General features: G+C 41.5%; 1 protein-coding gene across 2 annotated transcripts; it reads right to left on the bottom strand.

The window, feature by feature from the left end:
* Positions 1–98: 98 nt before the first annotated feature.
* tbc1d2b (TBC1 domain family, member 2B) lies at positions 99–26,221 on the bottom strand. 2 transcript variants are annotated; one of them, XM_008276805.1, is made up of 14 exons: positions 26,217–26,221; positions 20,280–20,333; positions 17,843–17,993; positions 13,859–14,030; positions 12,576–12,727; positions 12,212–12,465; positions 8,432–8,851; positions 8,086–8,196; positions 7,703–7,899; positions 6,005–6,499; positions 5,802–5,919; positions 5,379–5,564; positions 3,468–3,589; positions 99–2,587 (listed from the first exon to the last, which is right to left on the bottom strand). In XM_008276805.1, the coding sequence occupies exons 3-14, from the start codon at positions 17,973–17,975 to the stop codon at positions 2,392–2,394; spliced, it is 2,556 nt and encodes an 851-aa protein (XP_008275027.1). In that variant the 5' UTR covers positions 17,976–17,993; positions 20,280–20,333; positions 26,217–26,221; the 3' UTR covers positions 99–2,391. The 2 variants fall into 2 exon arrangements, with proteins under 2 accessions (XP_008275027.1, XP_008275025.1); XM_008276803.1 differs by lacking the exon at positions 26,217–26,221 and having other exon boundaries at positions 20,280–20,712.
* Between the last annotated feature and the right edge of the window lie 10 nt (positions 26,222–26,231).

Below are 26,231 nucleotides of genomic sequence, written 5' to 3'. Positions count from 1 at the left end.
TGACTGACATGTTTGGTACTCGGCCTGACCGAGCGTTTGAGGAATTGAGAGATCACCAAAGCGAGGTGTTTGACACCTGAGAAATGAGACGCAACGCATTCAGTCAGCTGTTATTTATTGAATTTGCCTTTTAACTGGTTTTACAAAAACATACAGAGGCATATACGCAATTGTGAAACATAAAAGCTTTGCAGTTTTCATTATTAAATGATAACAATTAGCAACAAACAGGATAAGAGAAAGATTTATATCATACAAAAAAAAAAAAAAAAAGGGAAGTGCCCTATACGATTCTGAATTTATTTTGTCATTACACTTGTGCAATAAACTGCAGGACAAAGCAAAATGAAGAGAGGAAATTAAGAGAGACTGAAGATCATTTTAAAAGTAGCTTATTCAATGTGAACATCAAAGTGACATAAAATATAAAGAGAACACATGCAAACTAGTCTTAGAAGAGAAGCTGTGCACCGAGTAAACACTGACATTTGCTGTATGAGCCTTTTGACAATGTGGGTAGACAAAGGAAAATGTTCATTCTTAGAATTTTAGATCCCCAGAGAGACCAGCTCTCGTGAAAAAAAGAACTATTTCAATTTCGACCTCTATTTCATTTACATTTCAACCACCGAAACAAACTAATTTCTGCCATTTGTCCACAAGTTCAGGTCATACGTGAAGAGGAGACGGAACGCCATGGCTGACAAAGTGGTCGATTTTGTACTTGAGAGTAAAGAGATCTCTGTAAACAGCTTAAAGTGGATTAAGAATAAAGAGCTGTAAACAATACATCAGCACACAAGAGGAGGTGAGAAACCTGTTGCTCTCTCTCCATTCAGCTACAGTTTTTCTGATGTCATCACTTTGCCCATTCTGGTTTGTTAAATGCTTTTTTTTAAAAAAAGAGGAGAAAGAGAGATTATAGTCACAGTGCTAAAGAATCTGTAAGTACCTGAATGTGGAAGAGAGAAAGACTTGACTACACATGACGAGAAAATCTCACGAAATACTTCCCTCATAGATTCCGAACCATATTTCCAATCACGCCGACAGACAGACGTCACAATCATTTCATACGAACTATTTAGTCACACTGTGTGGAAGGTACCTGTGAGCGAGTGTAACCTGCAGCTAGATAAATGTTATACTGCCACACTGAGGACGATCAATGCAAATACATCAGCGTTTTCAGTGGTGGGGCTCAGAAAAACAATCCCAGCATTATACAAGGGGAAAGTGGACCCTCTGAACACCTCGCGATCCGTAGAAAAATAGGAATATACAAATGTGATCAAGAGCTGTAGTCCGAGGCCAGGGTGCTTTAGGGCAAATGTTTTAATACAATAGTGAGATAATCAGGTAATTTTAGGGATGTTTTGAAGCTGATGCCAATTTTAGACATTCTCTTGATCAAAACCAGCGGCCTTCACACGACTTAACACGAGTGTAAGTGCAAAACAGTGTGAGCTTTTTAGATATGTGTTGATAAATGTAAGTAATTACATGTTTTTTTGGCAATATACTGTAAATAATGACACGGCCAAATAAGTCCAGATGAAACTGGACTCTCTAATGTCACCTGAAAATACAATATCGGCTCAGAGCATTAGTATGATGGCTTAACTGGTGTGTCTCAGGTTATTTGATTTAAAAAAAAAACTCAGTCTTCCTCACCTTCAATCCATCCTTTCATTGCATTTCTCTGAGCGTGTTTTTAACCACACACAGCTGGGAACTATATGTTTTGAAGGCCTTAAGACTTAAGTTTCAGCAAAATTTCACTTTCAGCATTAAGTGATTCGAGTGCATCAAGACCCAGGCATCAAATACAAAAGATGTGTTGCTGAGTGGCAGTTGGAAAATTAAAAAAAAAAAAAATTAAGGTAAACAATAATAAAGACATTTATGTAAGGAATTGGAGACAAAGAAAGAGTTTGAATTCTAATGAGAACAAGAGTTTTTTAAAAATAATGCAAAAATTCCTTCAACGGGCATAAAAAAAAAAAATCAGCTTGTTAGAGATCACAGTCATATGTTTAAAAATACTGATTTGGACAGAAGTTGGCACTGAAGAGCCGCGGATGAAGCACACTGCTTTGGTCATCACATGAACACATACGCGTACAGCATATAAGGCGTTTATAAAATAAAAATTAAAAAACAATGGCAGGAATACTGATAAAAAGCCCGCTTGGCCTGTAATGTTTTGGTCCTTTGATGCGATTTGACTCAAAATGTAGAGAAAGTTGTTCGTTCCAGCTCTGATGCAGAGATCCAACTCCAACGATTAAGTAGCGAAAAGACTCCCTTCAACACATCGCCGGTCCGCGGAGTGATCTCTTTGTCTTCATGTTTGGGCCACATGGCCTGGAAAGCGTGACAAGCTCCAGGTCAGTTATCCTCCTCATCGTCGCTGACGAAGCTGCGTCTGTCCTGACTCGTCTCTCTCTCCCTGAGGAAGGTCTGTCTGATCGCCTCCAGCTCCGTCAGCTCCAGACGCACTTTCTCCAGGTGGAAGGAGCGGCGGTTCTGGATTTGCCTCATGGGGAACGGGTTCATGTCCACAAACGCGATGTTCATCAGCTTCCTGGAAAGTAGAAAACAACAGTCCTGTCAGCCCAGAATGTTTTTGTCTTTTATTTTAATTCATGCTTGTTTCTGTGTAGATGCGCTGAATTGTATTTGACATCCTGATGTCCCTGTTGATTAGGTTTTGTTATAACTGTCATTGCATCAGTTTACCAACGTGTGCAGGTCACTGGTTCACAACTGTCTGGAATCTGGATTGAATTATATCAGCAAGTATTGGTGGGCTGCTATGAAATGCAAAACATACATCTTGGACTGATGATGACATTTCACTGCAAAACTCATACATTGTAGAGACGTTCAGCTACCCAGAGGTGAGGTCTCATCAAATATTTCTAGGTTCTTCTCCTTTTAGATGCAGACACACTGTCCTCAGAAATGTCACACTTCTCAAATTGCCTCCCTGCTCGCATGCAGACTCATACTTTTTAATTGGAAATCAAATTCAGCCCCGTCATTTCTGCAGTGGTTGAGGGATCTACTTTTTTCTACCTGAAGAGAAACTGAGATATAAGATATGTAAAGCCCACAGAAGCTTCACCCTGACCTGGAGTCCCTTCCTGGAGTTTGTAGAAGGGTTTCCCTTTCAATTATATACCTTAACACTATTTGTTCTGGGAAGTTAAAAGTACTTTATGACATTCTCAAAATACCAGTTCACTCAACACACGATCAGAGGTTCCTATCTGACTGTTTTTGTAGTTGCTCTTGTATTTTTCTGTTTTAATTTAATTTCTGTTTACGAGCCTTGGGAGGTGGGCGCATTCCTTCTTGTATTTTCTTTTTCTGTGTTTATGTATGAAAGGTGTATGTTAATAGAAAACTATAAAATGTTTGCCTATTTTTCGACTGCAAATTCTAAAACTAGTTTCATTTACCTTGAATCCAGGATTGTGCGTGTGAAGTATCTGAGATATTTAAAGATGGCTGTGGAATCCTGCAACTTCAAAAACTCCTCTTCTTTGTACTTGAAGAGAGCCAGGGCGCAGCGAAATATGATCTGTGGAGAAAAATAATCAAAGCTGTGAAATCCAACTCGTGAACTTCCCCTGAGTGACTGTATAGCACAACGGTATTTATCCTGTTTGGAGGAACGCCTGGACACGACGTTTCCTCTGAACACACTGTCCTCACTGTGTCACATTGAGGCAAAAACTATTTATTCACTGAGTTCACTGGAGTGTGACAAGATTCGCTCAGTGTGATGAAAACCACAAAAAATTACCACTGAACTCGTCAGTGTCCCTCAGCTTTCTAGTATCTTTTAACTCTTTGTTTTTGTTGTCTGGTCTCCCAGATTGTGCTGTTTTCTTTGAGAAAGCTCGACAAACACCCCACTACCTGTTCAGAATCATCGTTGGCGACGAGCTGGGGGAATGTAGTGACGCATTTAGCAGCTCAAAACTCTGATATTTTCTTTAGGAGAAATCAAAAAAGGAGAATGAATATTGGACTTGGAGTCATCTGGTATAAACAAACACAAATTCCAGTGTTGGTCATCACGACTGAAGGTCTAATGAAGCAACTGTTTGCTAAAAAAAAACAAGATGATGATATGTCATTGTGGTCTTCAAAGATTATTTTCACTATTGAGTGGCCAAAAATCATGTATTACATGTTTAATGTTGTGTAAATTCTTCAAGAGACCCAACTGGGGACCACTGACTATGTGTCATTCTCATCTCTCTACAAAAATTCCCAAAAAATCAGTCCTCAAATTAAATTAAAAACCCTTCAGATACAGTAGCATTAATTTGGATCCATCTCACAAATTCTGACACTTTTCTTGGTTGCGTCTTGGTTTGATTTGTAACATGGTAGGTGTTGCTTCTGGAAATGAGGATTAGAGCAGCAAGAATTTGAAGGCTTTAAAAGCAATCAACCATCTGAAGCAGGTTCATTAATACAAGAAACTACGCAAGTATTTAATCCATTGTCAATGAAAGACAAATAGCGGAGCTTTAACTTTGCCATAACTCTACTACAGTGCTGCCCGTTTATTATCATACCCTCAGTCCAGGATGGAATTATGACTGTATCCGGGATATTCAAAAAAACAAGCTTCAAGATGGCGGCGAGTTTATACGTAAAGCCAAAATAGGAATGTTTTCACAAGATCAGAGGGACGGTTACTTTGAAGATCAAGAAATGTTTATTCAAATGGAGATTTATGGTTTTGCTTTAGTAAAATTTCATGTTTGTCGGTACGAAAAGCCACCCCATCAATAAGTTACTTCCTTTAATCAGAGGGTATACAGAGGATTAACTTATCATGATTAACTAGCTGAGCAGTTCAGTTATGAGTGACGACACGCTCTGCAACAATGCGATTCTCTTTAATGTGTCCTAAGTAATGTCAGGCAGTGTGTGAATAACTCAGTGAAGCAGCTCTCAGGTGAGCAGGCCATTGACAAACAAACAAATTGCCTTCCGACGCTCAGCCTGTGAGCCGGAACGATCGGCCGACCATGACTTTAAACGTTATTCCTGGAATCAATTTCAGGGAATTTTGTTATGACAAATACCAGGATTACGACATTATTCTATGACAAACAGGCTTTTTTTTAGTGTAGGTTATAAAGGAAATGATTCGTAACTTTAACATTTTATGATTATAAATGGGATATTTTATAAGGCAGTATGACATTAAGTGGGCAGCCCTGTACTTTGTTTGCTAAAAACTAAATCAGACAAGCGACCTTTGCAGCAGGTAAATTTCAACTCAGCCAACAATTTTCAAAACTCTCCTTATTTCATGTCCAGTTTTGCTTCTCCCCCTTGCCTCTTACCTTTGGTCCTTCGAACAGAAAGGCGTCCCAGATCTTAAAGAGGATGTCGCTCACCACGCTGTCCACAAACACCACCAGGAACCAGTTGAAGGTGATGAGGGAGAAATCGACCTTGTGCAGCTCAAAGTGGGCATGAAGCCGCGGCAGCTTCTCGCTCATCAGGTCTTTGAACACACGCTGGTCAACCTGCACAAACCAAAACAAGACGTTTTAATCTCTTTATAGCTAAACCGAGGCCTTTATTTTCACAGCAGATGTGAGGTCAAATCCAGCAGAGAGAAAGGAAACAAAGCGGGCTGACTGCTGTGTTGCTTTCCTGCTCTGGTAAATCAGCAGCAGCAGACAGAGTCACCTGAATGTGACATCGCTGCCACCAGAGAAACTTGTTCTGTAAAAAGGTGAGAGTGTAACTGATTAAATAACCTGTGAGCCGAGCAGAGTCTTGGTGTAATAGTCTCTGGGCATGAAGACCTCCACAATGGCTATAAGGGTCCAGAAGGCGTCCTCTTGGTCTAAGTAGAGCAAGGCGATCGCTGCCAGCCTGAAGAAATGACAATAAATAAAAAATGTATGTTGACAAGGTACAAAAAAAGAGAAAAGAAGAGAAACTAGATCCACTCCGGTACCTGTTGAGTCCCTGACAGTAGCCAATATCTGGATTCCTCCAGGAGAAAGCCATCAGCACGTTCCTGAGTTTCTGGATGCCGCCTGCGCTCGGGGAGGCGTAGTGCTTGTTGTTGGGCAAAGTACGCAGCAAGTCCAGCTCGATCTGCTTGGAGGCCGGGTTGGGTCTGTCCCGGGCCACATTCAGTAAGGTCTCATAATAGTCTGGTGCCAGCTGGTCTCTGAACTTCTTGACGTGGAAGGAGACGCACCAGCGCCACACCTGGGATCGGTGTTCGTGGGGAACGCCGCAGCGAATCAGCCCCTTGAGCTCCGGGGAGCGAACCAGGTCTCTGTTCATGGTGCTGGCCAGGTAGTTCTCCCACTTCACCCCGATGGACACCTCCTGATTCGTCATGGACAAGGACCTCAGCTCCAAGGCCCTCACCTTTGCAATCAGCTTCTCCTCCTCTTCCTCCTCCTCGGGGACCGTCTTGAAGCCGTATACATCGTACTCGCTAAATCAATTCGGAGGGAAAATGAGGAGAAATCATCATCAGCCAGCGATGCAAAAATAATTCAAAGATTTGTTGAAAGCTGGCAGGTTAACTACATTTCCTCAACTTGCTTTCTGCTCCACATCACTCAGGGGTCTCCTGAATTTCTAACAATACATTTTTATGAGCCGCATAAGGACGTGCCTGAGCTTGCAGGGAAGTCGGAGCAAACAGCAAGAGAAATACCAATTAGGAGAGCTAGTTTTTCCAGTCAAGGATAATTCCATGCAGCAGTTTATCAAAGCAGAACAGGTCTTGTGAGTGCATTGTATTTGAGCCTGTTGAGGATACAGAGGCAAAACCAGTGTCTTCTCTCATGTGGTAATTTTTTCCTTGATTTGTTTTCAATTCTGCTTTTAAAAAAAAAAATGCCACGTCTACATAAAACTGCACACCTTTGAATGCTGAGGGCTTCACTGTGGCCTCTCATAACACAGACTGTTATTTTGGTGCTAAGCTACAGTGTGACTATGTTTAAAATGCCTCCCTGTAATTTGACAGTTTATGTATTGGTGCTGATTTTTTATTTTTAATATCAGATCTGCTGAACAATTTAACACTCTGAACCGCGAAACCCGGTGGCAAGCTTAAAACGAACATTTAAAACTGCAAGATTGTTGGATTCTACAACTTTCCAACAGTCCATGAACTACTCATCTGTGTCATATAGATCCTGTGGAGAAATTAATCTAATCTCGTCATCACAAATCACTTTATTTTACAGGTTTAATTTAAAAATTCACTATAAACACCCTATGCTCTCAACATATTTTGTAAAAGACTAAAGATTTCGTGCTCCTTGGTGCAGCTGTGAGGCCACAAGTGACTTCAGCTGCAACCAACATGACAAAATTTTTAGTTTTTGTAAGACAAATAATCAAAGACAATTAACATTTGCTGTTTTTTTAGATATGTGGCATTATATCTTTATTTTGCTGCACCAAAGACATTTTTGACTTCTTCCTCTGTCTAGCCATAGTTGTGCTGTTTCCACAGAGGTGCAGGAATTTAAATTGCGGTGAAAATGAGCCAACAGTGAGCAACAATGTGACAGGAGTAAATAAAAAAAACATAGAGAAACTGCTTTGATTTCAGAGAGCTACTATCAATTTCAACCTGGAAAACCCCAAAAAGCACAAGTTCATAAGGCTTTTTCTCTTCTACCTGACAGTGTTTGGTTTGAAGATGTGGTGTTCGTGCTGGTCCGGGCTCTCTGCCTGCAGCGCGTCCTCTAATAATCTGGAAATGACCTCTCGGGCAGGACTCTGCTCCGAAGACGAACACACTGGAGTCTTCACCTCTTGAAGCAGCACCAAATACTTACTCTCCACCTGACACAGCTTGGCCTCCAGGGCCGTACACTGCAGCAAAGATCAGAGGAGAAGGCACAAACAGTGTTTTTTAAAAAATTATTTTCTCTGTTTGGCATTTTTAGGTTTGGGGGCGTACCAGCTGAGGTCAATGTTGGACTTCCCCTACAGCTACTTAGACTTCCTTTTTCTATTAACAGGGTAATGTAACATTAACCACCAAACACTAGCTCGTACCTTTGCTTCCAAGGCCTTCTCTCTACTCTCTGAATTTCGGCGCAAGACTGTCAACTCCAGGATCTCTTTGTTCAGGAATTTGTTCTGGGATTTGTAGCCTTGAAGACTGTCCTGAAAGTGAAAAAAAAAAACATGCAGTACGTCAAGTTAATCAGAATTTAAAAACATGAGAAAATATGTGCTTGATGTAGCACTAAAGCATCTACAATGACTTCTATAACACAATAACAACCTTTCCACTAACTCCACATTATATTCACTCCTCAGAATAAGTGCTTTAGTTTATTTTAAAGCTGCATCTTCAACTAAATCAACTATAAATCTGTTATTTTTTTCCCTTCTGTACCTTGAGGATGTCCACCTCCTGCTGCTCTTTATGAGGTGGTGATGAACCGCCGTCGTTTGGATTTCCGCTCTGCTCCGAGCTCGACAGCTTCATGATGACCTCATCCTTCGCCTGGATGGTCTCCATCAGCATTCCCAGCTGGTCGTTAATCTCCCCCACCTTGATTTTCAGGCCCTTCAGCTCCTGCTGCAGGCTCTCCTTCTCCAAGCCCAGACGCTCCATGTGAACACAAAACGACTGAATCTGTCCATCTCTTTCCTGAAGCAGGGCCTCCAGCTGGGTGATTTCTTCTTGTGGTACTACTGGAGTTTGGGCTTGGTCCGGAGGTGCAGATGAATCTGGAGCCAGGGTTGGACGGCGCGCTGTCGGCGGGTCACACTGGGAGGTTCTCAGAGTCTGCTGCAGAAGTCTCACCAGCTCCTGGATGAAGAAGAACATTTTTTTTTGGTCACATCATGTTGCAGGGTCAGCATCAGGATTCAATATGTTCTTGTTTTTCTGGGGTAAATTTACAAATGCTGTTGTGGGTGTACGATGCAACCAGTCAGCTCATCTCAGCAGCTCATTTAAGGTGTTTTTTCACTGCAGGAACAACATTTACAGGAACAGAACCCTAATCGACCATTTCAGTCTTTTTGTTCCCACCGCAGCGTAGGATCCACTGGACTCACAGGTGAAACCAAAAGTTTACGTACATTGTATAAAAAGACATTTTTCTCTCACTTTCTGACATTAAATCATACTAAACCGTTCCTTCCAGTAGCTTCTCACAGTAGTTTTCCAGACTTTTGGCCCATTACTCCTGACAGAACTGGTGGAACTGAGTTTCTTCAAAGTCAAAAGTTTACATACACTAAGATGCCTTGAAATTATTTGGGAAAGCCCAGATGGTGATGTCATAGCTTTGGAAGCTTTTGCTAGGTTAACTGACAACATTTGAGTTAATTGGAGGCACACCTCAAACACACTGCTTCCTTTTGTGACAACATGAGAAAATCTAAAGAAATCAGCCAAGATATCAGGAAGAGGATTGTGGACCTCCACAAGTCTGGTTCATCCTTGGGTACAATTTCCAGATGCCTGAAGGTTCCACCTTCATCTGTTCACACAATTATATGTTTGTATGTATTAATGTGTCCCAGAGATTAAGTGTTTTGGTGAGAAATCTGCATATTGACCCCAGAACAAAAGACCTTGTAAAGATGTTGGCTGAAGCTGAGAGAGTCATTATCCACAGTGAAACGAGTCCTGTACTGACATAGGCTGAAAGGCTACTCAGAGAGGAAGAAGACTGACAAAAGCAGACTACAGTTTTGCACACAAAGACAAAGACCTTAATATCTGAAGACATGTCCTGTGGTCTGATGAAACTAAAACTGAACTGTTTGACCGTAATGACCATCGTTACATTTGGAGGAAAAAGGGGGAAGCTTGTAGCCTGAGAACACCATCCCAACTGTGAAGTACGGGGGTGGCAGCATCATGTTGTGGAGGTGTTTTGCTGCAGGAGGAACTGGTGCACTTCACAAAATAGATGGCATCATGAGGAAAGAACATTGTGTGGAAATATTGAAGCAGCATCTCAAGACATCAGCCAGGAAGTTAAAGCTTGGGCTCAAATGGGTGTTCCAATTGGCCATTGCCCTTAGGCTTGGCGCCGGTTTCTTGCCAAGTTGCTTTCGGGCCACCAAGTTCGTTTTTTTGGGTTGCCCTTTCCAAGGCCTTGTTTTCATTCTTTTGGTAATTTTTTGGGCAAAGTTGAAGGGTTTTTTGGGGCAGGGAGCCCAGGAACCTTGCTTCGTTTCCCCCGTTTTTTTTGGGGGGATTGGGCCTAATTTCGCGCACTCTTGTGTGAGGCTTTTGTGGGGGGACCCCCAACATTTTTGCCCCGTGTTATAGTTTTTAGGGGCCATTCTTCCATATTCTTGTGTGTGTAATTTTGTGTTTTTGGAGAGTGTTATACAACTCTCTCTCTCTCATTATTCTGGTGTTTAGCAAATAGAAATAATTTTGTTAATCCTAACGGACCTAAAATAGGAAACGTTTAGTCTGATTTAATGTCAGACAGTGAGGGGAAAATGGTTATGAGTCTTTTTATGCAGTGGATGTAAACTTCTGGTTTCAATGTAAAGGAAAACTTTACATTGTTGATAATGATGTTTGAGAGAAGATATCTCGAGATATCTTGATCTTCCCCAAGTTTAGCCCATCAACCCTGAGCTCCACTTGGTAGATTTTCAGTCTCGCTCAGAAGTTTCTACCCTAGAGTAAGTACTCTTTTCTTCCACAAAAACCGCCCTGAAAAAAGTCCTAAAAGGGGAGTTAAGTCAACCTAAAACATGCTGCAGTGGAAAACAGTATTTTATTTGCAGAATGGGCAGAATGGACTACATTTGAGTGGCTTATTACAAATGACAATGTGTGGGGAAAAGAAGATCTCTGCCTCAGTTTTGTAGCCTGTTACTGTACCTCCGTTACAATTACAAAATGATTATATTAAAAAATATATACATTTATGCCGTTATCTAAAAACTTCGTGTTGCTTTGTTCATGCCATTGCATACGAATAAAGTCGTGTTCATCAGCATCTTACTACTTCGGCCGAGCAGTTTCCTGGGAGAGAACTCTGCTCGTGAACAGCGTTCGACAGAAGCCACGCTGACCGCAGCAGCATGCAACACAGGCACCACTGTGCTCAGATAACCCACCTCATCAAATTACAGAGCATATAATTCAAAAAGAAAAGTTTACCATAGCTGTGTACATCATGACACACGCTGCAGTGAGAAAATGTGGCCAGTGTGCAAATACGTACATTCACACTGATGAATGCGCAACACGTGCGGTTACACAACCTACGTGCTGTTGGTCGCATAGACACTGATTAAGTAACTGTAGGAATGACATGCAGCTGTGTTTTTTAGGAACTATATTTCTAACAAAAAGGTAGTGCTCACAGAGAGTCTGAGGATTTAACTGCAACACATCACATCGCTCATGAATCGCTGCTGTTAAAGCACCATAGAGGAAAAATAACTTTGCCTGCAGCTTGGATTAACTTAAACTGCAATAATGGTATAAAGCAGTAGAACTAATGACATCTGACTAGGTCCAACACTACACACAAGCTATGAAGCAACAGTAGTAACAATACAATGTCTTTGGTCCACTTGACCTGAACAGTCCCAAAGGTGACTGAATACTTCCACATGTTCATCAGTGCTTACTGAGAGACAAACAGCTGACTTAGCGAATCACAGTTACTCAATTCATTCCTGTTAAGTTTGACTTGGAAGTAGACCAGACTTCACCAGATAAAGCTCACACACATACTGTATTTACTCATCTGCCTGGTTGCAGCCATTGTGGCCATTTGGCTCTTTTAAAAACACAAAAAAACAGAACAGAGAGTAATGGGAAGGAGCGCCACAGCTGTGATTGTTGTCAGGAGAACTGCTGTTTCCTCGTCGCTTGCTTAAGTGTGACTAATCAGTTTTCTGCCTTCCTGTGTTAGTGAGAGCATCAGAATAACACCAAGCCACTCAGTCCGACACCACAACCCCAGGATTGTGCCGCTTTAACCCAGATGATAGTAAAAGCGCTCTAGTCACTGTAGTAGTTCCCCTAATGGCGAAAGTTCACAAACTATGTGTATCAATAGTGGTGCTTTACAGCTTTACACCAAACCTCTTTCTGCCAACAGCTCTCCCCTAGAATCTAAAGTTTTTATGTGATCTGTACACCAGCATCAAATACAAACATTAGGATTAATAACTGTACCTTCTGACTGGCCAGCTCTTCTCGGAGTTTGATCTGTTCCTGCTGCATCTGACTCAGTTCTTCCTGCTGGCTTTGGAGACGAAGCTGCATCTCAAAAGGTTTGCTGCCGTTGCACTCCACCGCCGAGTTTTCAGCACCGCGCGTCTCAGCGCTGCGACCGAACCGTCCAGAGCCCATCATGTCTCGAAGCAAAGGCCTCTTGGGCCGCGAGGTGTTGCGCACAAAATCGAAAGTAAACGCTGATCCAAAGGAATCTGAGAGAGAAGAGAATTTTATCAAATGCTATCTGTCATCTGGAATGTAAGCTGAGTATGAGTATTACTCAGGGAGTGCGTGTGAGTGAGGCAGCAGAGAGTGGACGTACGTCTGTGTGTGTCTGGATGAGGTTTCTGTTCTGGGAAGTCCTTGGGTGGAGCATCCACCATCTCCCACTCGTCTGCGCTGCTGTTGTTGGTGTAAAACACACTGCGCCTGTTGTCACCTGCTCTGCCCGGCCGCAGATAAGACATGGAGTTCCTGACAGAGAGGTAAAAGCTGTTCAAGTCCAGTAGGATCACCTGATGCTCTGCTATTTTATAAATGTTAACATGAACAGCCTTTGTTGATGTCTTTATGGTGCACTTAGCAGGCCCACAATCATAGAAATGCAGCTGCAGAGAAATAAAAAACAAACCAGAATACAGCTCCACAGCCTGAGAAATATGCGCAAGAAAAATAGTAATAACATTATCATGAGAGGAAAGCGATGCATTAAATTGCAATCAGGAAGGCATTCTTGAATGAAAATAAACACGGATCTTGATGGACGATAACTCAATTCTATGATAAACTCAAGCTTTTCACACTTTTAAAGGTGACATTATTGCAACCACAAAGAAATGTGGTTTATTTATATCAGAGGTGTTCAAGACAAATGTTTTTTGCCGTTCACGCCTCACAGAACAGACGCTGCATTTTAACCAAAACAGTCATCTGCAGCAGCCCCATGATGGGTCACACTTCAATCATGCTTTGTGAGCACAACTGTGAGTCAAAGCGTCTCCGAGCGTCACAGTTTTGTTGCTAGTACTCTTGAGCTTTAGCTGCTTCTGTTCTGATCCTGTGTTCTAGCTTCACAAACTGCTACACCTACAGATTTTAGGTAGCACAAAATAGCTGATCCTGGTGTCAGTAAGAATGATTCTGCAGTTGTCTGGAGGCAACAAAAAATAAATCACACAACTAGTTGCTGTGTGTAAACAGTACAAGCCATTACTATTAGGCAACACTGCAGCTCCAGATTCCTGTGCACCTTAATAAGGAAACTCTATTTCCATCGTGGACACAAAGCAAATTCCAGTGTCACATTTTTAGCATTTCAGCATGTCACGTCTTTTGAATAGATGTGTTGTACGTCCCTAAAGGGGAACTGTTGATGGCTGCATACTAGAGCAACTAGTGAACCATGGATGTAACCATTTCCTCTGCTGCAGTCAACCTCAGGAAGAAGTGAAGTGGTATTTTCTTTCCTCAATTCAGCTTTATCAGGGCACACAGCCGACAAACTAGTTACGCCTGTTCGGCAGGGACTCAAAACAAAGACTTGAGAATACACTTCCTTTTTTAAAAAAATCAAAAAAATTGTCAGAAAGCTTTCACTGGCCTTACCTGAGCTCTGTACCAAAGTTTTTCAGGGTGTTGAGGGGGTGGGTGGACGCAGCAGAGGGCCCTCTGGCTGACTGGATCCCCACCATTCCTCCACCATCCGATTCCGTCTCCATGGCAAAGTCGCTGCGGACCTTCTCCATGCTGTCACTCGGCTTCTCAAAGAGGAAAGCGTCTGAAATACAACACAGAGCCCATTCGAGTAAGGTGATAATAACGCATTCGTCCTATCACAACTCAGTTTCGTCGATTTCTAAAAAAGAAATGAAGCTGAATAAATTCCAGAGAAAAGCAGCAGTCTGTGTTACTCAGAATGCTATTTACAGCCCAGTGGACACATGTGACTCCATGATCACCTTTTTACCCGTCACTTACACCTTGGTAGCGTTTCTGCAAACAGCGTACTATCTATACGTTCCTGTGAAGTACAAAATTAGTTGGGAAAGTGAAACCTTTTATATAAGACAAAGCAGCTGGAGGGGAAACCAGTGGTCATGAGGACATACTCATTCCAATGCAAATATGACTATTTGAGCTTATTTGGAATATTCAGGAGGGGGGAAAAAAAAGCAAATCCTTTTATCTTCTCTAATCCTGAGCCAGCTTTAATTAACACAACAAATTTATTGATGGCAGATTAATGGGCGCACATGTTACAACACGCTTTCTTTTACAGTCAAGAGCACGAGCAGATAGTCCAGCATCTCGGTAATTATGCGAAGGAGCGCTTAGACATGTTAATATTTGACTCAAAAAAGAGCAACATAACACAGAGCTGGAGGGAAGATTCTAGTGAACTGAAAGCCTGGCTGACTTCACACGTCTCTCCCAAAGTCCGTGACAAAAGGTCAAGGTCTACTGAGGCTGAAAAAACACAGGATGTGACTAAACAGTGCATTCAACTGCTTTTGTATCACTTACATTTGATTTCAGGAAAAGCTGCACTTCAGCCTTCGACGGTGTTAAACTATTCCACTAAGCTCGACTTTGCAACTAACTGTTAAATCTAATACTCAATATCAAATTCAGTGGTATTGATTAACTACAAAACAGAAAAACTAGGACTCCACAAACAGGATAGAGCAGAAGTAAAGTTACTTATTGTGGGACAGTAAATAGAAAAGCTGGAGTTTTTTGAATTAGCAGTTGTCTAGAGTTGTCCTTTATGTCAACACACATCACCGCTGATATTAAATATGCACAGAAAACACAACACAATAATGCATTTAGCAGTTTAGTTTTTCTGCTCATAGAAAAGAGCGCATGTTAAAAAAAACACCCAGTTTCATCTCACACAAATCTGAAATTCTGAAATTAGAACGCCCTAGTTTATTGTTTTTAAAGTCGTTTTTGGTCGCACACCTGTCTGAGCTCACCGCAGCCTGCAATGTGGAGCGTTTAGGAAACATCTTGTAAATTATAGCGTCTATCAATAAGAAAATGTTCAGCGAGTCATATGTTTTGCCTGTAACAAAGGTGGGACCAAATGAGAAAGTTGGTCGCACCAGTGCTCCCAGTGAAAAAGTTAGTGTGGAGCCCTGTTCAGTGAGCGTAAACAAGAGGAAAGATGAGTTATTGTAGCTCAAAAGTAATATTAATTGACATGAAATTTGGTTAGACATTATTGCAAGATTCAGATCAGACTTATAGAAAAACTAAATTCTAATCAACAGCTGTAATAAAAAGGTAGCCAGAGATAACTCTCACACAATGTCTTGCATGGGAGATGAAACCAAGTGTAACACACTGGATTAAATACCACCATACTGGTACTGATGAGCAGAGATAACAAAGGCAGACAGGCACCAAGAGCACTTTGAAAAACAAAAACACATGTGTCAGGTGTGTATGATGGCAGGAAAAAGGAAGAAAGACTCACAGTTCACTTCACTCAGCTAGAACAGTCAAAACAAGCAGAAGAGTTCGCGTCGCTTATCTGTCTGAATCTCAGTCCCTTATTAGCAGCACATATGGATGCATTACATCGTCTTTTCAGGATAATAATGCGTTTCAAAATATATTAATATCTGACACCAAAGCTGCATTCAGCATCTAAGTTGAACTATGTACACGTAGAAACATTTTAATCAAACTCCAGAAATGTTGACAGCAGCTCCCGACAAAACAGTAACCCAAACATTACCTGCAAAGTCTGAGGTGAAACCGACTCACAGCCGTTTCAGATTCAATAAATAAGAGCAAAGGGAAATGGATCTATACATATCTGAAACTTAGCAAACCATTTAGAAGTTATAGTTACTGTAGGAGAACTGTGTGCACTGCATTGTCAGGGGGAACCTACATGTATTCAGCTGGTGATGCAGAAAATGCAAAAATATGTCTTTATGCTTGGGCCTGATTTGCTGCCAAGTCGGTTTTACACTGCTGGTACTGAAGCTGAAAGAACACAGACTAGAAAATAGAGGAGTCTATCAGTAATCAGCACAGAATAGATGATATTCTATCAACAACATTATATTCACTTTGATTTGGACACAAACTAAATTGACTTCCACATATCCGTTATGTGCAGCTGTGACCTTATAAATAAGTAGTGCAGTGGTGAAATGAATATACCAACTTACATGACTAACAACTTTCTACTAACATTCCTGTCTTGCATCATCGGCAGAAACAGTGGTTTTAACCGTAAACAACTTCTCATAGCTCTCCACTTGTTCCTCTTGACTGAAGCACACGATCATTCATTGTGTGAAGAAGTCAAATATCAATTGGCGTATCAAACATCCCCTTTTATGGGAGCGTATACAGAACCGGATGAAGAAAACTCGAGTAGGCAAAGATAAACACTGCTGGGCTTTGAGTCAGCTGATACAAAAAAAAGGCCTGGCTGTGTCGAACTTGCTTCACAGGACAGAACTCAGCTTCAGATTGAATAAATAAAAACAAAGACAAAATGTAATTAAGACATCTGTAAAAATGAGCAGAGGCAACTATTCAGTGATCTTCTTACAGCCAGGAGGACTGTGGGCACATGAAAACAACTGAGTTTAACACCAGGTTTGATATCAGCTCCTTTGATTCACAATCAAGTTTGTTAATTAGTAAATAATAAAATAATATACGGTCATCCTCAAATGTATTCATATCCTTCCATTAAAGAAGGAAAAAAACAGCTGTCACTGAAATAAGTTGAGAAAAGTAATAATAAATAAAAATTTAATGAAAATCATGACATTGCTTTTGAATTGTGGTTAAACAGAAATATATATATATATAAAAAAAACAAGCACGATGGGACCCATAAACAAATATTTTGTTGAACAACCCTTTGAGCCAATCACTGCAATCAAGTGTTTTCTGTAACTCTCAATCAGACTTCTGCACCTGCTGACAGCTATTTTGATTTCACTGCTCATCAGCAAAGTGCTCTAATCTGTCTGGGACAGTTTTTGTTGTTTTTTAAAATTATTCTCTTCAACCACAATTCAAAAGCAACATCATATTTCACTAAAGTATAATTTAGCAAATTGTTATTTATTATTATTGTTTTCAGTTTCTAGTTATTTGAGTGACTATTGTGAATTTTGCCTTTTCTTTATTGGATGGGTGTGAATACATCTGAGGACAACTGTGCATCCTGTATACATTGTAAATGCTCCTGAGCTACATGAACTCTCTGTTATGCTTGCTTTGTGTCAACACTAGAACCTTGAAAGCAGCAAATATTACACACGATAAGGCTTCTGAGTGCATTAAAACTAAAAACACACCCCAGATAAAGCTGACTTGAACTCCTTCTTTTCGTCCTGTGTTTATTCTCATTTAATCAGAGCCTGACAAAGCCACTCCCACATAGTGTTTCTGTAGGAAAGTAGGGAACCTGGCACGAAAATGGCTCGTGTGTTTGTTGCAGTTGTGTAAATATGAAACCATCAGTGTTTACCTTGAGCTGGACATGATGTGGCTGAGCGGTGACCAAACTGTACGTACCCACTGTATAACTCTGTGTGTGCGCCTGCTTACCATTATCTTTGCCTACAAGGCCGGTGGGAGGGTAAGCCAGCGTCGGTGAGCTCCAGCTGTCTCTTTGACCTGTGCCTCGGGTGTTGCTGTACTCCCATCGTTTCTGCTGCAACTGCTGGAGCCAGAAATGCATCACCTGCTTGCTGGGGGCCTAAAAACACACAACACCCAGCCACAGTTAGTCAGCTGAATGGATAGAAATAACAACTTCATCTTTCAAAAGTTTCAGTGTACCATTTTGAACACAGTAATTTCACACTGTCCCACATGTTAATAAAAGTTTCACATGTCACATTTAATTTAAAACACAGCAAAGAGGATTCATTTCGCCTCACTCTCTATAACCTCTGGTTTTAGTTCTGTTCTTAACCAGCTGTTTCAGTGTCCGGAGCTTTAAATACAGCTGACCTGCTGCTGTCCACTTCCCATTCAGGAAGAAGACTCTCTGTGCATCTGTGATTTGCAGTAAAACAGCTGACACAAACGTGATTAAGTGTGTGAGACCAAGGCCGCTGATTGTTGCCCAAGCGATAATTTTACATGGTCATATCACCGAATTCAAAGCACAGCTGTGGTGTTTGCTGAGTTTGTCAGATGAAGATGTGGTCGTAAAACCAGTAGTTTAGGTTGTAGTAAAGCTGCAGCTTGAAAACAGCAATGAAGTGATGACTGGTTAACATATTTTCACACTTGTTCCATCACCTGACAACAAAAACAGAAACATGTGTAAATGAAAAAAGGTTTTTGGGAAATCTGTCTGTGTGAAAATGCAGCTTCTGTGAGCACAGAGGGCAAGAGAGAAGCAACCAGATGTAAACACAGAATGAGTTTAGGTTTCACTGAAGCACAACAGGGAACATAAACACATTACTCAAGCCAGTTGTTGTTCATTGGTTTAGATAGATAGATAGATAGATAGATAGATAGATAGATAGATAGATAGATAGATAGATAGATAGATAGATAGATAAGAACTTTATTGATCCCTTTGGTACAACCTCAGGGAAATTGTTGGTTTCCACCATTTCTGATTTCTGATTTCTGACTTCCCTATTGTTATAATGACATTTCCATCAGATAATAAAAGCAACCAACTGTGTCCTCAGTTCCTCAGATGCTGGCAGTGCATTAAAACTCTTGTGTTCACTCTTGCAGTCAAAAGAATAGATTAGAATAGCTTTATTGTCATTATACATGGGGGGGCATGACGAAAATATAAGTAGCCTCCTCTGGACGGTGCATTGAACAAGCTAAATTAACAACCATCAATAATAAAATCAAACGTACACATAAAGGAGACGATACGAAGAATCCCAACATACGCAAAAGAGGCGAGATATATACAGCACAGTGAGGAGGTAATGAGATCAAATAAAAACCAATAAAATAGAATAAATATGGGCAGGGGATTGCTCATAAGCAGCATTATTAAAAGTGACACTGCGCGTTATTTCTTTTGAGTTCAGAAGTGTGATGGACCAAAAGCAGAACATCAGATTATTTAACAGAAGCAACTCCAGAAAGTAAATAAACCCAGTAGACAGCGAGGTGAACCTGGAAGCAGCTCCTAGTGAGGGGGATGAGGGTTGTGCAAAGTTTGAGATACACAACTATTGGTTCCTTTGTTTCTCTGAAACATAGCAGCTGAATAAAAGTGACTTGTAAAGGCTAAAGGCAGAAGTAAACGTCTTCATATGCTGAAAGCTTTTGCTCCTCCAAGCTTATGTCAACCACAGAGCACAATAAAACTGGATTTTCAACATGCGGGATCTTTAAAAGTCAAAGGTTAAATACTCCATGCGATGACACCTTGAATAGGAAAGTGAAAAAAGCTCCGTTACGGCTCTTCTAGAGAGCAGGTCACTATTTGGCTCCGTCATGTGAATGAGCAGACGCTGGTTTCAGTCTCAGTTCCAGCCTCTGGGTACACAAGCTGTTTGGTATTAACCATTCACACCATCTGCTGAGAACTAACCAAAAAAAAGGCACTCAGTAGGAGCCAGGCTGGGTACAACAACCAGGGGCACCTGTCCTGACCCTGAACCTGTCACAGTCATATGACATGGGCAGTAAAGGCATCATCACATGAGATGCAGTGAGCCATGAGGGCAGGATGAGCTCATGTAGACCAGAGCCTGGACATAAACAGTGGTCTCTCTCTGACACTGGGTGGAAATCAGCTGCATCATTTGCTGATTAATCTCTTAGGTCTGGAAGTGATTTCCAGTGCAACTTTTCTTCTTAAACTGTGACTGAATCACGTCCCTGTCAGCAGAAATCAGAGCTGAGGATAAAAAATGAGTGAAGTTACAAAGGGTGTGTCTGCACAGAGAGAAAGGAAGTGACAAATGACAGCAACAAAAAAAACAAAAAAAAAAACAAGCTCTGCGTTGCACTGCTGTCACATTTTAAAACACACATGCTGGAAAGTTTGTACCTTGAGCAGAAACTCCTTCTCGGCGGTGCGGATCTCAAACTGACCCTCCTCCGCCTCCACGTCGTAGATGAAGCACGCATCGCCGATTTCGATGTGTCCGAGCGGCAGCGCGTCCTGGGGAGTCTTGAAGTAATACAAGTAACATTTCCTGGGATCATACACGAACCACCGCGGCTTGTACCCCCTCAGAGGCCCCTTGCCGGACAGTTTGTTCAAGTAGCCGCACAGCTTGGAGGCCTGCTCCTTGGAGCCCTCGACGTCGGCCACATCCACGGACTTGGAGGGGACGATCCGCGACGCCGTGCAGGAGTGCGCCTCGCTGCCATCCTCCTCTTCGTGCATCTTTCCTCGAACTTTCTTCTTCGGGCGGCGCAGCGGATGCCCACTCCTGTTTCCATCCGCATGACTGCCTGCCTCCCGGACAAGGGCAGCATGGGAGATGTAGTTTTTGCTGCCAAGGTGACGTGTGTGTGGGGAGTGTGAGTGGGTGGGACGGTGCAGGGTGTCCACTAGGAGGCGCTGTTCGTCAACATGAGACACACAGGAGTGGTGAAGCACCAGTCCTGCAGCACATGCTGACAGGGGTTCCTCTCTTCAGTAAGAAACCACCCTGAAGAGCAATCTAGATGCATTTAAATAGACAAAATAGTATTAAACCACCTCAAATCTCAAGTGGCATGATTACTCTGTAAGGAGGCCACTGCCAGAAATTTTCATGGAGGAGGTGAGATGATACTCGGGATGCACGATATATCGGGCGACTACATCTGTATAAGCCGATATTAGTGTTTTTTTCCCGTATGTCGGTATCGTCCGATGAACAAATTTAGCCGGTGGGAAAAACCAATGATTGTTAAACATGAGCGCTTTTGTCTCTACATTTGATATTGCTGCTGTTTCACAGATGTTTTTACTTAAATGAGCACTGAGTTGGTGTATTTAAAACTCTGTGTCCTTCTGAAACCTCAGCTTGGGATGTGACGATGTCTTCTTACATGGGACTTATAGGACGGATGGAGGTCCTCTGAGAGACTGTTGAGGCCAAAATTGAATACTTCATTTAAACTGGTTTGTCTGGAAAAGAGTGACACTAAGTATAATGTTTACCTATATTTGTCTGTGTTTCACTCCATTTCATATCATCAGATTTTAAAAACTAGACCATCTTTCTCTCTCTCTTTCACTAAAATCATAGACTGTATAAAAGATGGACGATGGAAGTGTAAAAAACCTGCAGTATCACTACGTCCACTAGTCCTGGCTCCAAAAAGCCCTGGCTCCCATAGAAATGAATTGGAAAAGAAGTGGTCACAGATCACAAAATACCTCATTCTTCCAGCTCAGGATTTTTTTAAAATTAGTTTTCATGGTCAAGTCCAGAGATCAGGTGGCCAATCTGAAAATAAATTAATACTGAATTTTTAAAAAAATGTCAAAATTTTGTGGGGCAAGGGGCGTGGCTGGCTTGATTGACAGTCGGCAGCGACCATACAGAGGAAGCGAGCAGAAGGCGGTAAATGTGGGCGGGGCAGAGAGGGCCCACCTCTCAATCCGTCTGACCAATCGCTTCTCCTATGGTTCCGCCCCTGTCTGACGATTTTTGCATCACTGGCTCCAAAAATCCAAGATGTCAACCAGGAAGTAGCAAAACTTTATTTTCTCAGTGCAGAAACGAACGGGTGACGTCACAGTAGCTACATCCATCTTTTATACAGTCTATGACTAACATATACAGACAGATAGAAAGATGGACAGACTGATACTCTTCTACATGGCTCATAGTTTTTAACATCCTAACAAAGTCCACGGATTGTTCTGCTGCTCTAACTTGGCGAATCGTGTGGCTCATAAGTTTTTCTTAGCTTCTGCTACGTCCACTTACCAGCTAATCTGAGGGGATCGTAAGATTTTCTTAACCTTTGGTCGGTTCTCCAGTGGGCAGGAAGAGTGTTTCTTTTTTATACCAAAGAATACACTTGTTGCTCAACACTAGGATCAACAGCTCATGGTTCAGTTGGTTTAACATCCCTGAATCTAGCCTTCTGTGTCAGTTTCATCTGCTCTCTTTTCCTTAAATCTTTTTCTTTCTAACTAACCTTACCAGTGTTAACCAGGACTATGTTTTTTAACGCACACAAAGCAGATGGCGAGCCAGCAAGCAATAAGCACATTCAACACACCCTCAGTCACGCTGTCCACAACATGGCTTTGACATGCAGCATCTACAAGCTGTTTCACATCACACTTTGTTTTTCCTGCTTCTAGTTCAAATTTGTGACATTAATCAATCTTATATATCGATTTTTCTACAGACAAATACAATTACAGTCACTCAGAGTGACTCATACATGGGTCATTCCACCTCAAATCATCAAGGCCGTTCTGCTCAACCATCTCTGATTATCTTGAGTCTATTTGTTTATCAAAAACTAAGGATTTTTACATTTGTATGTGAAACTTTGTCTTGCTCCCTATTCACTTCCTCAACATCGGTTTAGCCCTCAGACCTCAGGTTCCTTACCCTGATTATAGCCGTTACATACCTTGATGCTGACAAACTACACAACAACACACGTCTGAATACTAGTGACTCTTGTACACAACAGCTCACAGTCTTCAATAAAAGTCTGGATTTTCTCAATCTCGTGCTTGCTGACTTGGAAGGCCAGTCGCCCTAACAATGTCCACTCATTGTTCTGCCTCTACAACGACAGAGCACATGGTGGCTCGTGATTTTTAACGGTCTACAATTCTACAATTTCATTCAGCAGACGCTTTTATCCAAAGAGACGTACATCTGAGAGCAGATACAACACAAGCCAGGATCTAGTCAGGAGAAATCAATCTAGATACGTGCCATTGAACAAATTCAAGTGTGATAGGGCGTTGATGCCAGTAGCAGGCTGTGTGGGAGGTAATAGGATTTTTTCTTTTTGTTTTTTTTTGTTTGTTTGCTTTTTGTCTGTTTTCGGCAGTCAAGTGCAAAGGTGTTCAGTGAAGAGCTGGTCTTTAGTCTTTTCTGAAAGATTTAGAGCAGGGGTGTCGAACTCTGGTCCTCGAGGGCCGCAATCCTGCATGTTTTAGATGTTTCCTTCTTCCAACACACCTGATTCAAATGATCAGCTCATCATCAAGCTCTGCAGAAGCCTGATAACGATCCTGATCATTTGAATGTCCAGATTGCGGGCTTGTGATTGGTAAAGTAGGACACGTCCCAGTGGTTTGGTTTACTCAGCAAACAGCACAGAGGTACATTCTGGTTCAGTTAAGCAGCTTTTTGACATTTGGTTAAATATCTGTGTTTTAATTTAATGTGTGTAAAATGTCAGAGATCAGACTCGGACCGGACACGTCCTCAGAGAAGCTCACCGGAGGTCCGAAGCTCCTGAGAGACAGATGACTTACGCTCAGTCCTGCGTCCTGTGGCTGTTAACTCACCTGGTCATGCTTGAGAGCGCCATGAGAAATCAGAGGGTGAGGTTCCACCTGAGTCTGATTTTATAGGTTTTAAATAAGAGCATCATGTGATAGAACTCCTGTAGTGTTTGTTTTTTTTTTGTTGGAGTGTTGGAGACATGATCCAGCCCAGACCATGCGATGTCGTCACCTTCCTCTGGAGCCACCTTGAAAAGGACTCGAAGGTGTTGGGACAGACTCTGAATGAGAACATGGACAACACGGCGGTTAAGGTTCATCTGATTCTGACAAGATTCACCACAGGTAACGCTCACTTTATGACTTTACAACATCTGTGCCTCTTCCGTAAAAAAAACGGCAACTCTGCTGAATGTTAACGAAGGTGGAAGAGTCCTCCAGACAAAGACGGCAGCGCTGGGAGAAGCTCATCTGTGACTCTGCCATCAACCCATCCTTCATGTAAGGAGCGCTATGTTTTAAAAAGTCTGTAACTAAGATAAGACAAAAAGTTATTAATGCCAAAGGAAATTCTTTGGCCAGACGTTGCTCAAAAAAACAAAATTACCTAACATGAGAATAAATGCAGTGCTTAACAGTAAAGCAATAAGATATAAGTATGATGCACGACTGAAAATAGAAATAAGGAAGCTAAAATAGGACAAGAATGAAAAAATTTAGAAATAGTAATACTGGCCATGATTATCATCACACATGTTAAACAAATGTTGCTGATGATTTTTTTTTTTTTACATGATAAAGAAGAATTGAAGCAGATTTTGCATCGAGATCCGAAACTCTTCACCTTAATGCAAAAACAAGGCGTCACTTTGGAGTTTTCCAACAGAAATACATCAAGATTTATTAGTTATTCATGTTTTTTTAATTCTAAATCAGAATCTACGGCATAATTAAAGCTATCGAATAAATGTAGTGGGATGAAAAGTGCAGTAATTGTAGAATAAAGTCAGAGAAAATGGAAATACTCAAAGTGTAGAATGCAAAAAAAACCTAACTACAGTACTTAAGGAAATGTATTTACACCACTGGTTTCCCTTTTGTGTTGAAATATAATGTTTTTGTTGTAAAATGTTAGGTTATTTTTGTAAATTAGGATCTACGGCAGAGCTGTGTTACACGTCTGGGCAGGTGTTCCTAATAAAGTGGCCTCTGAGTAGAAAACTGATCTTCACGTGTAGAACCAGTGAAACAACCTTTAAATAACTGTGGCAAGGTATTTGTCACTCTTTCTGCTCTTTGTTAAACCCTCAGTATCAATAAGTCTGGTCCAGGCCGGTTTTTATCTTCAATATATGCTGACATGCGCTCAGCTATTTGTTATTTACAGTGTGACTCATCTAGTCAAATGAAGACAAAGGAACAAAGATCTGTAAGAGTTTACCTTGTTGGAACATCTCCTACTCAGCACATATATGAGATATTGGGTTGACTGATGTTTGCAGATGTGAACCTGTCGTAACACGATGTACCGTATGTGGGCTCCGGTACTGTGAGTAAACAGTAGGCGACAGGTTTTATGCTGGGAAATACACCTATTGTTTTTCCCATCAAAACTCCTGTTAAAGACGAAACTGGAGCTTCAGAAGAAGTCATAAAAAAGTTTTTAAAAAATAAATAAAAAAAATGTAAATCATCTGTGAAAACTGTCATCATTACAAGATGCAGTATAATTCTGGTTAGTTTCATATTAGGCTTACTTGTGGGAGCATTTGTTTGTTTGTGAGGATGCCTGACGTTTAAAGCAAATGTACACAAACGGGTTGTGTTGTAATGACATTTTACAGGCCTTAACTGACTTGTGACCTTTCAAAGACCCACATCCCCCTCATAGGCGTGGCGCCAGAAGGTTGAAAAAAATATCCGGCAGAGGAGCCTTTAGTCTGATAGCTGTCTGATAATCGGATTGGTTTTTATTTCCATTTACCTCACAGCTGCTGAGATAAAATACACTCTTCACATATTGTTTGCATATTCACGGCGAGATCCTTTGCACATAATGTTGAACAGATGCTCGACAACCACGGATACAGTGCTAACATGTGACCCCAGATTTCAGCACTCCCCCAGAGGAGCACACGATGACTCACAAAGAGCCCGACAGAAGTCACTGTTAAGGATATGTTGAAATTCTGAGCCGCGATGCTGCAGCAATACTTAGTCATACATGGAACATAACAGTGCACTAGAAGCTCATCCATCACAGGGAAGCTTATCATTTCTGTACAGTGTAATAGAGTTAATGTTGCATTTATTTAGCGCCACTGATCTGAGAGGTTTTGATCCATTGTATACAAACCAGAATAGCAGCGTGTGTTGGTGTTTACAGTAAGAAGAGCTGAGATCCAGTCTCATCCCGCTCAGTATGACACAGACTCTTTCTGGTTACTGTCTCTTCCCCCACAGGGAGTTCCTACTGCGCCCCACAGAGCTAACACTGATGGAGGTGATTCACGCCGACTGTCTCAGCCATGGGGGGAATGAGTTAGCCCTTTTTGTCAAAACCTCAAAAACAACCCT

Source organism: Stegastes partitus, unplaced genomic scaffold (assembly GCF_000690725.1).
Source record: "Stegastes partitus isolate 25-593 unplaced genomic scaffold, Stegastes_partitus-1.0.2 Scaffold81, whole genome shotgun sequence".
NCBI lineage: Eukaryota > Metazoa > Chordata > Actinopteri > Pomacentridae > Stegastes > Stegastes partitus.
This window is presented reverse-complemented; position numbering and strand designations above follow the sequence as displayed.